Source organism: Nyctibius grandis, chromosome 5, assembly GCF_013368605.1.
Source record: "Nyctibius grandis isolate bNycGra1 chromosome 5, bNycGra1.pri, whole genome shotgun sequence".
NCBI classification, from domain to species: Eukaryota; Metazoa; Chordata; class Aves; order Nyctibiiformes; family Nyctibiidae; genus Nyctibius; species Nyctibius grandis.
The window spans coordinates 66,034,402-66,049,896 of NC_090662.1; the positions used below are offsets into that span (position 1 = coordinate 66,034,402).

The window sequence follows — 15,495 nt, forward strand, 5'->3', positions numbered from 1 at the left end:
TTTAAATGTCCCCCTAACCTGATCCTCCTCTACCACGGCAAAGTACTTATTACTCCAGATGCTCCATCTGGACTCAGGAACATAGGATTCTTGAAGGCAAATACTATTAGCAGAGACAGGCAAAACCAGCATTGAGTACACTAGTCTTTTTATATCCTTTGGTGCCCAGTCCCCTGCCCCATTCAGTAGCAGACTCATATTTTCCAAATTCTTCCTTTTTCTGCTGATAAAACTGTAGAACTCATTTTTGCCCTTTGTACCCCTCACTAGATTCAACTCCATCTGGTCTTTGGCTTTTCTAAGCCAGTCCCACACACCAGTGTCTCTCTATAACCTGTCCCTATTTCCACATCTCTTATGATTGAGTTTTGTCAGGAGCTTCTTGTTGATCAGTGCAGGCCTCCTGCCACCTTCCATTGACTTTCAGATGGATAAATCTTGAGTTTAGACAAGGTAACTGTCACGGTTTAAAGCTGGGCTGGCGATTAAACCTGCAGCAGACGCTCTCTGTTAACCCTCCCCCCCCCACCCGAAGGGAAAGGGAAAGGGAAAAGGGAGAGAGACTTACGGGTTGGAAAGTTAAAACAGTTTTAATAAACCTATAATAATGAAAAAGAGTATAATAATAATATTGGAATAATCAAATATATACAAATATATATACAAAACCAAGATCGAGCTCCCCCGATGTCGGCAACGTCACCACCAGCACTGCAGGGCAGGCTCCGGGAAGGCCCAGGCTGGGCCTAGCGATGGTCGAGAGCTGGATTCAGGGATGCACAGATCAGGATCGGGGGCAGCAGGAAAACAGTCGGAGTCCTCCTTGGACACCGGCCATAGCAGAAAGAGAGCAAGAGTGCAAGACCCTTGTGATCCCCCCGCTTTATACCGAGAATGACGTGTATGGGATGGAATACCCTCGTTGGTCAATTTTGGGTCACCTGCCCTGTCTGCTTCCCCCTGCAGCTGCGACCCCCCTTCGGCTCTTCACTCATAAGCAGTGAGGAATTCAGCAGTGACCTTGGTTTCTCTAAGACTAAGTACAGCAAGAGCCTTACTGCACAACATCCCTACCGGTGCCTCAGCGATAACTACAAACTTCGAGCGTTATCAGTCCTGGAAGCAGACACTGTCTGCAAAACATGTAGTTAGTTTCAGAAAGTGCAGTTACTTAGAGGAGACTTAGCTGAAAGTAAAAATCACTGAAAGGAAAATCGGCCTGGTTTAGGCCAAACCAGGACAGTAACCCAACAATCATGGACCCCTCCTCTCCAGGACTCCATCCCATGGGTTTATCCCAAGCAGAACCCTAAACATTACAAAGTTTGTTCTTCTAAAATTCAAAGTTGTGATCCTATTTGCCCTGTTCTCTTCTTTCAGGATCTTGAACTCCATCATTTCATGGTCACTGCAGCCAAGGCCACGCCAGCCTTCACATCCAGTTCCTAATTATTGGTAATAGGTCCATCAGAGCACTTCCCCTCATCAGCTCTTCAATCAACTTCTGTCAAGAAGTCATCATCAGCACACTCCAGGTGACTCCTGGGCTGCCTGTGACCTGCTGCATTGCCCTTCCAGCAGGCAGGAATTTACAGATTTTATGATAAAATCTGATCTTAAAACCTGATTGTTCCTTGCCGGGAATTGCCTAGTATTTTTATTCAAAATCAATGATTGTAATTATATATGGCATCTCTGAATCAACAGGTAGTGGCAACCAATTCTTTATCATGACTGTATATTAATAATATCTTAGAAACTGTAAATGACTTCAAATTAATCAAATCTTAGCAGTTTGGAAAAATAGCTAATGGCTAAAATTTCATTAAACAGCAATTTTTAAGCATGAAATCTGTGAAACGATTAGTAGCTCAAGTTTCCAAAAACTTTGAATTATGATTGGGTAAGCAATGGGTAAATGAAAACTCTATCTTCCTTTTTGGTCAAGAGAAACATTTGTCAAAAACATAGACGAGATTTCAAGATTGTACCATCCCTACATAATACTAGTTAAGACAGTGCTTGGGATTTTGTTTGGTTTTTGTTTGTTTGTTTTGTTTAATAGGTCCATTATTTTGAAGGGCAAGCTGGTCTGAAGTGTGATACAGTAAACAAGGGTTCAGTAGATGATGAGGAACAAAATCTATTGCTGAGTTCAGATTCTAAGTAGAACAACACTGGCAAATCACTATATATCCAAAAAGTATCACATCCATGCAAAGTAGCAATGAATCATCCAGCTGAAGCTGTACTCTAGATTGGTTCTATACTTTGTGTATATGTACCACTTGCATTTAAAAAAAATTAAGATCTCGTATATAAATATCATATGTACTCAGCTGCCTCATAACCACATGTGTAGCATAAAGGGCAGGGAACCCTTGCTCCCTTAAAAGTCACTTACAATACATTGTCCATAGCAGGCAGGGCCAGCAAAAAAAGAAAATAGAGTATGTTATGGGATGCATCCTGATAACATCTCAGAGAATCAGATATGCTGATACAAGTAATTATTCTTTGAATGTGAATCAATGGGAGTACAACTATGAATGGCAGACAGCATCCCCCAAAATGGTGAGACAGAGTAATCTCAGCTGCAAACAGTACTTTTATCCAAAACTTGGCATCTAAATGAATGACCAAGTTGAAGTCATAATGTTTGGCAAAAGTCATTACAGCAGTGCATTTCCTCAAGAAGATAGCTGATGTTGCTTGCCTTTGGGCAAAATGATCCTTAATATTCAAAATATGACGTATGCCAAACAAGTGCTAAACACAGGGATATACTAGGCTAACCATTTCAGTTTGTTGCTGGGAAATTAACTGAGTCTTACAAAATATAACTCTGGCTAAGGCAAACCTTTCATCATTCTATATTAATGCAAATAATTATTGATATTTCACTGACAACAATGCTATCTTCCATGAAAGACATCCCTGATTAAAACAGCGTTAGTTCATAACGATGAGATCATTTAAAAGCAGGTTGATTTTGCTTCTAATTAACTAAAGTTTTGTGTAACTCTATCTTGTGGCATTGATCTTTGTAGACCTTGATGCTCATGTGTCCAGTGGACTGCTGCCACAGTTAACAATCCCAGCATCAGTGTTTATATACTTGTTCTAAGCTTGCTGAAAGCACTGGATAACAACAATCCACCCATCTGGATTGTCAACACTAAAGAAGCAGACATCTGCCAGAGTAATTTGGCTGACTCCAATAGGCCCTCATTTATGAGAATTACAAGGCATGCTGGCATAGAGGTACATAATATGTCCAGAAACTTATGTGATTTCTCCTGGACAGCTTCCACTGGGACCTCCAGCATGACTGCCATTCTGTGCAGTAACTCTTGAAAACTTTTATAAGTATCTGGCTGTACTTTTGAGTATCAGTGGTAGCACAGTCTCATCTGCAGACAAAGGTAATAGAGAGTAGAAACTGTATGATTAACAGCCTGCAACTCCTCTTCCCCAGAGTCTGTGAGACAGATGTTTCAGTCATATATGAAGTTCACATGCTTGGGATGACAAAGACCTTACTGTAATTGAGATAACAGAAGCAAGTACAACTTGGCTAGATTGCTGGCATAGATAATAGTCAAGAAAAGGTGTTGCAAGGATACATTAGCCACTAAATCATAATATCACTCCTAGATCTTGGATAACAATCACAAGCATTGCAATAATGACCTACTGCTGTAATTAAGAGATGACAAATATTGTGAGGTCCTGTACACCACAGTGCTAAAACCATATGAACAGCAGGAGTAAACAGTAGTCAGTATCAAGGACTGGTATGGCAAACAAAAGAGGGAATATCAGGTGGGTCCTTTGTAGGTTTTGAATTTCACTTCACAATAACAGAGTGAAAAAGTATCTGATTCCTCGTGCTAGGACCCCAGAAGAGAAATCCAGAACCACGCTTTAGGTATGTGACCCAGCTTACCACATGAAAAGTATACTAGAGCACTTCTGTGTTCTTTTTAGGCATCAGAGCTTCTTGTAAACACCTCTGCCCTTTATGTTCAAGAATTACTTACAAAACAGCATATCTCAAGGACGTACCTCACATCCAAAGCCGTGTAAAAATACTTTGTGGACTCATAATGCAATATTATTGTTTCACAAAACCCAAGATTCTTAAAACCCGAGGCTTATGAGTCTGTCATAAAGACAAAACATTAATAGAAACAACTCAGATGAAAATGCAATTCTTTTTGAAAGGGAATGAAATGTAAAAAACTAAATAAAAGTTAACATTAATGATAAAAAAAAAATCAGGTAACAAACAATGAAGCATTTGGATTTTTACAAAGTGCTGATCTCCTGTACACCTGGGCTGTGAAAAGGAATTGTGGTAGAGTTGGATTCATTCATCTTACAGCCCCATGTGGGCAGTATGTCAACTCTCATCATGCAAACAGACTCAGAGGATTCATCTCTCTAAAAGAATCTGTACTGACATGTGTGGAACACAGATATACCTTCAGTAGAATTTATGGATAAGACCTGTGACAATATTGGTAATAACTTTGCTTTACCTTACCCAGACTTCTTTCATATAAAGTTGCAAATAGAAGAACTGCTGCTCCTCTCAAATGCAAGCCATGGTCAGCCTTACGATCACTGTATATCAGCAATAGTATCCACTGTCCCTTAGAGGGCTTGATCCATTAATGGTTCCAGTAGCATTGGTCCAGCACTTTCAAGAGGCAATACATCTAAAGAAATTCTCTTGCCTCAGTGTTAGTTAGTCAAAACAAATGACTCGCCCCAGCACTATCAAAACTGCATGAACAGTAATGGTGAAGAGTAGAAATCATGGAATTCTAGCAGACTTGCACTGGACAGCCAGGTTCATGGACTCTCCCAGATATCACGTACTCAAATGAAGTTCAAAATTGCAGTTGCACCTCCTGCTTTTTTCCTGTATTTTTTCTTGGCTGAAATCCTCTCATGTGCCTGCAAAGAAAAGGGACCTGGTCTTTCTCAGCCTCTTTATTATGCTTATAAGGAAGTTCCTGCTGCTGGCTGGTTTCAGAAAAATTGATTGTGGCTTATCCACAATAATTTTATGCATAAGGGACTTCTCTCAGAAATGCAGATTCTTACATCAAAACAGAATAATTCAAACTCTTTTTACAGAGTACGAATGTAAGTGCAAAGGTAGGTATATAAAATACAGTTTTTGTTTGATGAGGTAGAGTCGAGCTGCAGGGCCCATTACAGTGGTTGCAGCAGCTGTGCTGTATCCACCCCTATGCTGATGTTTAAGCAAGAGCAAGAACTGAAAGACATTCAAAAGGCCTGACAATATGAGCATGGTGGTTGAAACTTCCCAAGGGTGTTCAAAATTCTCAAAAGCTGTTGAGATCAGCCTCAAGGGAAAAGGAAAGTACATGTCACCCACTCCCATTTCATAGAAATCAGAAATGGGCACAGTTCTAAAAGAATTTATAATACCATGAACTAATGTTAAACAACATAGCAGAGCAATGCCTCTAAGTCCATGCCCAGAAGCGATAAACCGCCCCAAACCAGTAACAAACAGCCGCAAAGCCACACATTTGACAAGCCACCCCAAAAGCAACTCTAAAAACAAACACCAGAGAATTCCACCCAGTGACCCTGCTACTGACATGAACATAATGAATGCTCATAACAAAAACAGTCAAATCTGTGAAAAATTCAACCCTCTGAGACTCTTAAATCAAAAGTCTATGGTTCTCCCGGGTGAGCTATTTATGTTGGGTGCTAAATAAACTGTCTTCTTTTAGCCCACACCCAGGGCTAAACAATAACCAGTTGTTCTATCACCCAATCTCCCCTCCCCAACTGAGAAAGGGGATTGGGAAAAGGAGGGAGACTTGTGGGTTAAAATTTAAACAGATTTAATAAAATAAGGAAATCAATATCAATGCTAATACAAAAGACACAAAATTATACGAGGGAAGAAGAGAGCAGACCAAAGAGTCCCACCCCCTCCCCCCAGCTTTCCCATTTATAGTGAACATGACTTTCATGTTACAGAATACACCTGTGGGCCAGCCTGGGTCAGCTGCCCTGGCTTTCACTGCTAACAGCCTTGATCACCACGGCTGGCCACAAACTGAAAAAAAAACGTAACAGAAAAGTGATTCTCTAAATTTTATCCCCACAAAACCAGGACAGTTCTCCAAAAATTTAGAGCTGTGCTCCTGCACAAGTCCAGAGCTGTCCTGTTATAAGCAGCGTAGTGCCTACTTCATACTAAATCAACTTGTTGATTCTATCATAGAATCATAGAACGGATGGGGTGGGAAGGGACCTTAAAGATCACCTAGTTCCAACCCCCCTGCCACAGACAGGGACACCTTCCACTAGACCAGGTTGCTCAAAGCCCCATCCAATCTGGCCTTAAACACTGCCAGGGAGGGGGCATCCACAACTTCTCTGGGTAACCTGTTCCAGTGTGTCTCACCACCCTCACAGTAAAGAATTTCTCCCTAATATCTAAGCTAAATCTACCCTCTCTCAGTTTATAACTGTTCCCCCTTGTCGTATTAGTACATGCCCTTGTAAAAAGTCCTTCTCCCGCTTTCCCGTAGGCTCCCTTCACATACTGAAAGGCTGTTAGAAGGTCTCCCTGGCGCCTTCTCTCCTCCAGGCTGAACAGCCCCAACTCTCTCAGCCTGTCTTCATAGGAGAGGTGCTCCAGCCCTCTCATCATCTTTGTGGCCCTCCTCTGGACTCGCACCAACAGCTCCATGTCCTTCTTATGTTGGGGACCCCACAGCTGAACGCAGTACTCCAGGTGAGGTCTCACAAGAGTGGAGTAGAGGGGCAAAATCACCTCCCTTGACCTGCTGGCCACGCTTCTTTTGATGCAGCCCAGGATGCAGCTGGCTTTCTGGGCTGCAAGCACACACTGCCGGTTCATGTTGAGCTTGTCGTCAACCATCACCCCCAAGTCCTTCTCCTCAGGGCTGCTCTCAATCCATTCTCCACCCAGCCTGTATTTGTGCTTGGGATTGCCCCAACTCACATGTGGGACCTTGCACTTGGCCTTGTTGAACTTGATGTGGTTCATACAGGCCCAGCTCTCAAGCCTGTCAAGGTCCCTCTGGATGGCATCCCTTCCCTCCAGCGTGTCAACCGCACCACAGAGCTTGGTGTCATCCGTAAACTTGCTAGGTGCATCAAACAAAACAAAACAAAACCCCCCAAAAAACTCAAAACCCACCACCTTTAAAATCAGAAGTAGTATGCTACTGGGCAAATTAACATTGACGAGGTATTTTTGTGCTATTTTAAGATCCAGTAAAATGTTTTGTTAAGGTTGCTTAAATACTCTCTTGCATTGCAAAGTTTTTCAGTTCTGATAATAGTAAAAAAAAAAATATTTGGCTTTCTATAAGATATACCTGTTTAATTTATTGTTCAGTCAATACTAGGCATTAGGCTCAAACACTCGTACATGGCAATTACGGTAGTTACAAGACGAAATAAAACTATTACAATTGTTTCATAACCCATTCCTAGAAGAATTTAAAATTAGTATGAGATAAATTCCATGCACATTATCACCCAGATTTTGTTTACTCACATATACCACATCAGATTTCAGATGTTAAGAGTTCATATTTCATTGTAACAAGAGACAATGTAGAAGCAAGAAGAGTTTCTCAAAATAATTCTTATTGTTCTGTAAGCAGCACTAAGTTACTAGTTACTATAAAAACAAAAAGCCAATTTGATAAACAATGGTAAAACAGAAGCTGGTATATTAAAACATTTTACATTTTTACTAAAATTTAAAGTTTCAAGATTAAAAGGAAAAAATGCAGACATCAGTGTTAGGATTCCCAAAGGCATTATGAAGAGATGTACACAGTACATTGCAAATCTGCAGGTGTACAAATGTTATCTATTGCTCTGAGCAGGCAGACTAGTCACTGAATTTATAGACATACCTATTGATTTCTTTGCAGTCTAATTAGGGGGTTCTACTGATTATCACTAGAACCACCTCAGTTCTTCAACAATCCTTAAAAACTAACAGCCAGTTCAAGAAGCACTAGACAATACTGAGGGGAATACCATAAGTTTGCCCTGATCTTATATTCTTCCATGGACATCAGCTTAAAGACACAGCAGACAAATAAATACACACTGCAGATGGACTTTCCCATTGATCCAGGTCAGTTGTTCTTATTTTAACTGTGCTTTGTATTAAATGGAAGAGAAGCATTTGAAAGGAAGCCATGTGTGATACCTACATACCTGTGGGTACCATAGCTTCAGATAAGCAGAAGTTCTTGCCACATAAAGAATTACTGGGTGGATAGCTTGTTCCCCAACTCTTAATTCATATACCAACATATAAAGAGAAAAGCTTGCTGCCAATGGCAGCTCCAAAGCACTCCTCCTGTTCTGCCCAGGCTGAGCTAAATGAAAAGTACCATTACAGACCGTACATGACCTTTGCTTTATTAATTGAACAAAACTGTAAAAATACTGAATGTGAGGGAAGAATACAAATTAGCAAAGGGAAGTTGGATGAGAAGTATAAAACCATATACAATTGACTTTCAAATTTGTCTCCTTTGTAGCCAGGCAATTAAAGTCAAAGAAGCCCAGAGGCAAGTACAGGCTCTAAAGCAAGGAAATGAAATGAATGAGAAGCAATAATTCTATTTGTCCGAGATGCTCTGCCCAGAAAGGACTAAATGCACTTTCCTCATTTGGGGAAAAGTGGGTATACAGAAAATGTCTCTTAGTCAAAATCTGCTTAGTCCAGCAGGACATATTTTCCCATGAAGCTTCTTACCAAGAAGTTACTTTGGGCAAGGCAGTCTGCTTTTCCAGGAAATTTAGCAGTGAACAGTGATAAAAAATACCACAGTTCCAACAACACTGCTTAGTTCTTCCACATAACATCCTCAGATGTGGATTAGTGTTGTATCATTGCCTATTTTTAGCAGGAATCATTATTCTTTCCGTACTTCCATAAGACTATGCAACACCTCTCCGTAGCACTTGTGTTTCCTCCTTGGACTTCTTGTAAAAGTATAAAGACAAAATGCATACTCTCTATCTGTGACTACCGTTGATGTGTTGGAGACTTGTCTAGACTATTAAATATCAGTCTTACTTTCTCCCTCACACAAGATCAGTGGGTAGGTACTAGTGAAGACTATCAGAAAATCAGTACCAAAAAAAAAAAAGAGAACTACTGTTATAAATCAATTTTGCTAATAAAAATCTACATTTTGTTCCTAGTGTATGACAGTACAGAGAAAAAGCAGGAAAAGCAAAATGGAGAGTGAGGGATGAAAACAAAGGGGAACCGGTACTCCTCCTTCTTAGTCAGTTTCTTGGTCAGCTTCCTAGTGATTTGCCTTGACTAGCAGGGTGCTTGGTTCCCTGCACTAACCTAAAGGTTATAAGAGATGGGAACCAGCTAAGAGGCACATAGCAACTGAACAAGTGGTTTGAATCACTGACATTAAGAGATTAGCTAAATTTGAGTTGGCCCCGTTTGCCTTCCAGATAAGGTAAAAAAAAAATACTATGCAGAAACTCCTACATTTCCTTCCACAGGGTAATGTAATAGGTAGACTTCAAAGACCTTTTAAATGAAAAACTGAAGTTTACTTTTCTTTCTACATTTTTCACAAGCGTATCTGACTATATTATATTTGTATCTGGGAAAGATCCATTTTCAGAAAGAAAATGCAGACAAATATAACTACTTAGGTATTAAAAAAGATTTCTAGACATAAACTCTGAATAATGTAACCTGACATAATGGACATCAAAATATAAATTAATGATTTCAGCTCTAACACAATAGCAGTCTAAGCTATTGTTAAATTTCAAGCTTTTTAAGTCTTTAGTGAATCAGTTTTGATCAAAAAATACGATATATCACACCTTTACAACAGTCCTGCTTACTTATGTAGATTAGTTCCTTTTCTTAAATTGCCTAACTGGAGGTAAGGCTTTATAAACAACACAAACGGACATCACTTTTTCTGTGAACTTTGTTATACTGATCCATCAAAAGGAACTAATCTGTGCTGTTCTAAAAACATACAAAGAAACAAATTATCCATGCTAAAGAAATGTTTAAGTACTTCTAAACAACAGATGGGATTAGAAGGATTATAGAAAAGGTTACTCCTTAATATGAGTCATTTTGAAAGAGTGAACTCATCAGCCATTGAAGTAGTTTCCATTCAATCTGTAGAACATATAAAGTAGGCACAGATGGAGAACATATTAATTTACAACTGGAAAAGCTTTCTTAAAATTTGAAAACTGCTTAACTTCTATGCAAGCGTTAAGTAACTAAGAATGTGTATCTCATCATTCATGTTAATTCTCTCTCTCTCTCTTTTTTCTCAAGGTTTTCTACACTCAGTTTCAAAATCTCTGCAAAAGGTAGAAGATGAAGATATGTTGCTAACCACATTAAATCTAGGAAAAACTCTTCGAAATGGAGATAGAACTGCAAACAGAGGAGCTATACCTCTGCTGAAGCATTATAAGACTGAAGACAGCAGTGTTTTGGATGAAGAGGATGACAGAAACATGAAGTTTTTGGTGAGTTTTCAGTTTTACATTTTGGCTTAATTGTAAAATGGAAATTCTCTTCATAGGTCTTTAGAAAACAAGTACAATAATTTAAAGCAATAACCTGGTGAATATACAGAAATATCAGTTTAGCATACTATGGTCAAGAATAAATTTTCAACGGTAAGTATCTAATTCCAAGATTTTAAATGTGTAACTTGGACAGCTGAATAAGAGAAATCTGATTTTTACAGAATTATATGTAGCCAAAACTTGTGCGGAAAAAAGACTCTATTTATGTTTGATTCAGCGTGTCCCTATATGCAGCAACCAGTTTTTAATTTCACTAAATATAAGACATTGTTTTATCATGTTCTTTACCATAAAACCATTTCAGTCTAAGACACAATGCAGGTCGTTACATTTAAAATATCATCTTGAACAATAAAATATTTGCACTGCTAAGTATAAAGTATAAAAAGTCAAGTATAAAAAGTGAACACAACTGACTTTAAATGAAGATAAATTGCTACTCTCGTTTTCCCTTAAAACAGGACACAGGTTCCAGACATGATTTCTTAAATTATGTCATGCCAATCAACTTAGGTAGAAAACAACTACCTTATCTTGCACTGAAGGGAGCCCTGGCTTTTCCAGCTGACACTGAAATTCAAAATATTGAATCAATACATGAAAGAGAGACTGCAGATGAAGAAAATTCAGCTAAATTCCCTATAGGAAGAAGGGATTTTGACAGTAAGTATATTTTCATTTTTATACAAAAATTGTTTCATTTTGGTAACGTATAATGCAATTTCTATATAGCAGTTTGATAAAGGTTCATTTAGAAACTCCATGTCACATTTGGGATTTCCTAGGGCTGATGAAATCTTGCATTTCCAGTTTACATCTGTTGTGATTTGGTACACAGGAGAGGAAGCACAGAGGCCATAAAGAATCCTAGTTCTTTGATGATTTAAACTTTCAGATTTTTTTTTCCTGCAGTGCTCAGGTGTATGCTGGGAAGAGTTTACCGACCTTGTTGGCAAGTCTGAAAACTAATGATCTACACCACCTTCTTTGAAGATTAAACATTTAATTATGAATTCAATGTAATTTGAAGTTACTGTGTTTTAGTGTGGCTATACATATGCATCCAAAAAAAATTTCCCATCACATTGTAGAGGGAAACATAATTCATTACAAAAAAAGAACATAGCTGTAATTACTAGCGATGTATTGTTATCAAAAAATAAAAGACTTCTGCATAATCCAGACTTGTATTCGTCTAATATTACACACAAGCTACTTCCACTTATTTGAGTATTAAAGGAAGCAATTAATGAATTTCACCCTTTTCTCACAAAATTTTACAACTTCTGAACCAGTCAAAGTACCACATATGTCAAAATAAAAACTTATAGTCGAAAAAAGTGAGTTAATTTTGCCTGACCAGCAATCAACTTATTCTTGCTTGCAGTTTTGCTGTGTTTTCTTTTTCCGTTGATTTTGCTGTCCAGTTCTTTTTGAGGGTTGTTTGAAGTCTTAGGTCTTTTAGCATTTTTTTGCAAAGATGGTTCACTTTCCTTATCACAGATTACTTTGTCATTATTCAAATCCATCTGTTCATTCTTGGAGTTCTTGTTTCTTGGCTCACAACTCAGCTTTCCCATGTCTGTATAACTTCTAGTCTGGTGAACATTTTCAGAAATAGTTCCAAGCACTGGTACATCAAGACATGAATTCATACCTTCTGTCATGTAAAAATATCAAAAAACACATGTGAAGAAATAAAAAGTTACCTGGGATTATTCATACTTTTTCCATCAGAGGACTGTCATGGGATTTTTTTAATCAAAACTAGTGCTTTATCAGTAAAACAGAACTATGATGGTCACTGCAGTTACATTTGCTATGTGTTAAGTGTACTGCCAATTTAAAATGACATTGTTCAAACACATGTAATAGCAACTAACTTAGGGAAGTGGATTTACAACTTTAAGATATAGGAAAAGATGCTTAAAGGCCATAGAAATTATACATATGGTATGGTTTATAGTGGAGTAAAACAAATTTTTCCCTTTTTGAATGGCGAAAAGACAAATTTCACCTACCTTACTTTTGTAAAATAAGAAGAAACATTATGTAATGTATTAATTTTTTTACCTCAAGATAGCATCAATACATATTTTTCAAACAGATTTATATTTTCAAAGCATTAGCATTACAATTTTAATGCAAAAACATTTAACTGATCATAGCATACACACAGCAATGAGACGTCTTTTTTTCTTGAAAACATATTTATTCTTGAGTTTTACTAAAGCCTTGTTTGATAACATTTGAAATATCAGCTATCACATTTACTTATTTAATCCTACTACAGCTTACCTGTGAGATATCCAGCTTCTAAATGTTGCTTTGGTGCAGGACGTACGCAGGTTGGAATTTCACTACTGCTGAGGAAACGCTGACCCTTTATTTCATTCAACTCATTTTTATATGTACATGCAAACTGTGATTTGATTGAAGATTGCTTCATCTGCAAATAGCAATCTGGTATTAGCTTTAGTTATTTACAAAAGTAAAAGACAACACCTGCAACACTAGTAAAATAATAAGTTTCCCCATTCTTCTGTCTTGAAAGCTTTTAGATCACGTAAAATATCAGAAAAATGAGTATGCTCACATAGAAGATATTTATGAAGTATTCATTTACAAAGTGTAAAGGCTCAAAAGAATGCTAATAACTTATTCTATTAAAGTCCTAAAATAATTTAAAAATCTTTCATCTCTTTCAGAAAGTTACATGTCAACTTTTAAAGCTTCAACTTAAGATTTTCTGTCAAAGTTAGCCCCCTCTTTTGATAGACTGCAGACTCTACTGTTTTGAGTAGCTGTCATAGCTACTACAGTTAATTATCATACTTGTACAGGTCATCATCTTTGTGATGTCAGTTCATAAACACCAAGTACAGGATGAGTCTCACCACTTAACCAATTTATACATAGAGGAAAGCATAATAGCAACACTGAAAAGGAATGATAGATAATATAAACTAAGCTTCAATATACTTATACCTAGAAGTGGAATATAAAGCATTATTTCTGATCTTTCTTTGGCAAATTTCAGATTTCCCATTTACTCACAAAATAAAGCCATTTTCTCATTGAATGCCAATGTTCAACTCCACATTTGTCAAAACATACCCACATTGTGTAAGTCACCAGAAATCTACAGTATTGAAGAACACTATTGTATATGGTTCTGTGTGTTCATCTCTACTTCCTAGTCTTGGAAGCAGGAAACCTAGTCTCATAACACAGGTAAATCAAAATGTTTGGTTCAACTACAAAAAAATTAAATGAAATTTTCCAATATATTCAGTATATCCATATTTATGGAACCAATGGTTACAGGTCAAACTTCCTCAGTTTACACTTAAGTTACAGCTTCACATCAGCTTAGAATTTCTGGGTCAAGCTTTGTACTTTCTGGCCAATTTATCACAAATGCTATAGACTCTGCAAGATAAATTCTGCACTCACTTCCATTTGAAAGTCTACTGGATTATACAAAAGATGTTGAAAGGTATAGCACAGAGCAGATAATTACAATATATTAGAATTTTTAGCTAATAGTTCTAATACAACAGCACAGGAGAGTTCAAATAAATTTGAGCTGAACACATGCTAAGGTACAAACATCAGGAAAAATAAAAAGCAAGAAACATTGTCATAAAATAAATGTTACTATATATATAGATAACACGAATGACTTGTCGAATAAGAGGTTTACGGCCAATTTTCTGATTAAAAAGTTTGCAGTATGCAAGTCTACTTTTCTTAACACAAGCATGTTTAAATCTTACAGCTTGGGTTTGACCCTTATATTTTTCTTCCAACTCAAAATCTCAGATTTAGACAGAAAGAAAGAATACATTCCCAGAAACCTCCTTACACACAAGCCTTCATCCACAAAATTCATTCACATTTTATACCACTTTCATCAGATACTGTTTTCATCCGTATAAGCTAACAGACTCTAGCTTTTTATCATTGAAGTGCAACTTAAGTTTATCTCTTCATGATACTGCAGCTGGCCAGGTGAACTCACCTACAGTCTTTTTGGAAAAATATCCCATTTATTTACAGAAACACAAGGGGTTTTTTTTCTGACTTAATATGTCTGTACATACATAGTTTTACTTTAAACTCAGTATTCCCTTCAATAGTTAAAAAGACTCAATTTTCCCAGTTGTCCAGCACTCCAAATTGCAATTTTTCTGGGCCAGGTAACAGCCTAAGAAAGGCAGATTTAACAGGGAGAAACAGCCAGCCTGATTCTCAACAATTTTAAGCTTTTTCAAGTGTTAATCTACTCTGTACTTAAAATATTTACCATAAGGTAAGTCTATATACATAGATACAGACATTTACAAGGTTTTGCGTGCTTCAAGTTTATGACTTAGCTCACCGAGTCATTAAGTGCATGACATTAACTTTACACTCTTTTCAGAAAGTGTTTTGAAGGGTAGAGAAACTATATCCAGAATAAGCTTAAGAATTTGAAATAATTAAAAATGCAACTAATCTAGTTCAAACTTAATCAACATCCTATTGTACAATTACAATATTTAGAATATAAGGGGCTTGCATTTTCTTTAAGCTTAAGGTTACTGTAATATTGTAATATGTAAGGTTCCTGTATTTGCTATATTTCTTTAACATTTTGTCTTGATCCTTTAAAAGTCCCTCAATTCTTATTGTTCAGCAAACGACACACATCAAAAATTATGCAACAATAACTTGCAGAGTTCTATCACATATTCATATTGCAAGAGGCAAATAAGCTACAATTTGTGCTGGTTGATGAAGACATAATAAACATAGCACGAAGAACATCAGACTTGAGCAAGAAAGCCCGAGAGTTAC

General features: G+C 37.4%; 2 protein-coding genes across 2 annotated transcripts in view; one reads left to right on the forward strand and one right to left on the reverse strand.

Moving 5' to 3' along the window:
* Nucleotides 1-10,341: 10,341 nt before the first annotated feature.
* On the forward strand, nt 10,342-11,615 carry PMCH (pro-melanin concentrating hormone). Its single transcript, XM_068402465.1, has 3 exons — nt 10,342-10,590; nt 11,115-11,316; nt 11,566-11,615. The coding sequence occupies exons 1-3, from the start codon at nt 10,342-10,344 to the stop codon at nt 11,613-11,615; spliced, it is 501 nt and encodes a 166-aa protein (XP_068258566.1).
* Nucleotides 11,616-11,978: 363 nt separating this feature from the next.
* The window catches only part of PARPBP (PARP1 binding protein), a 65,117-nt gene continuing 61,600 nt past the window's right edge, over nt 11,979-15,495 (reverse strand). Inside the window, exons 10-11 of the mRNA XM_068400822.1 lie at nt 12,952-13,102; nt 11,979-12,313 (exon numbers count right to left, since the gene is read on the reverse strand). Of these exons, the coding sequence (XP_068256923.1) occupies nt 11,979-12,313; nt 12,952-13,102 (486 nt within the window). The remainder of the gene's footprint in view (nt 12,314-12,951; nt 13,103-15,495) is intronic.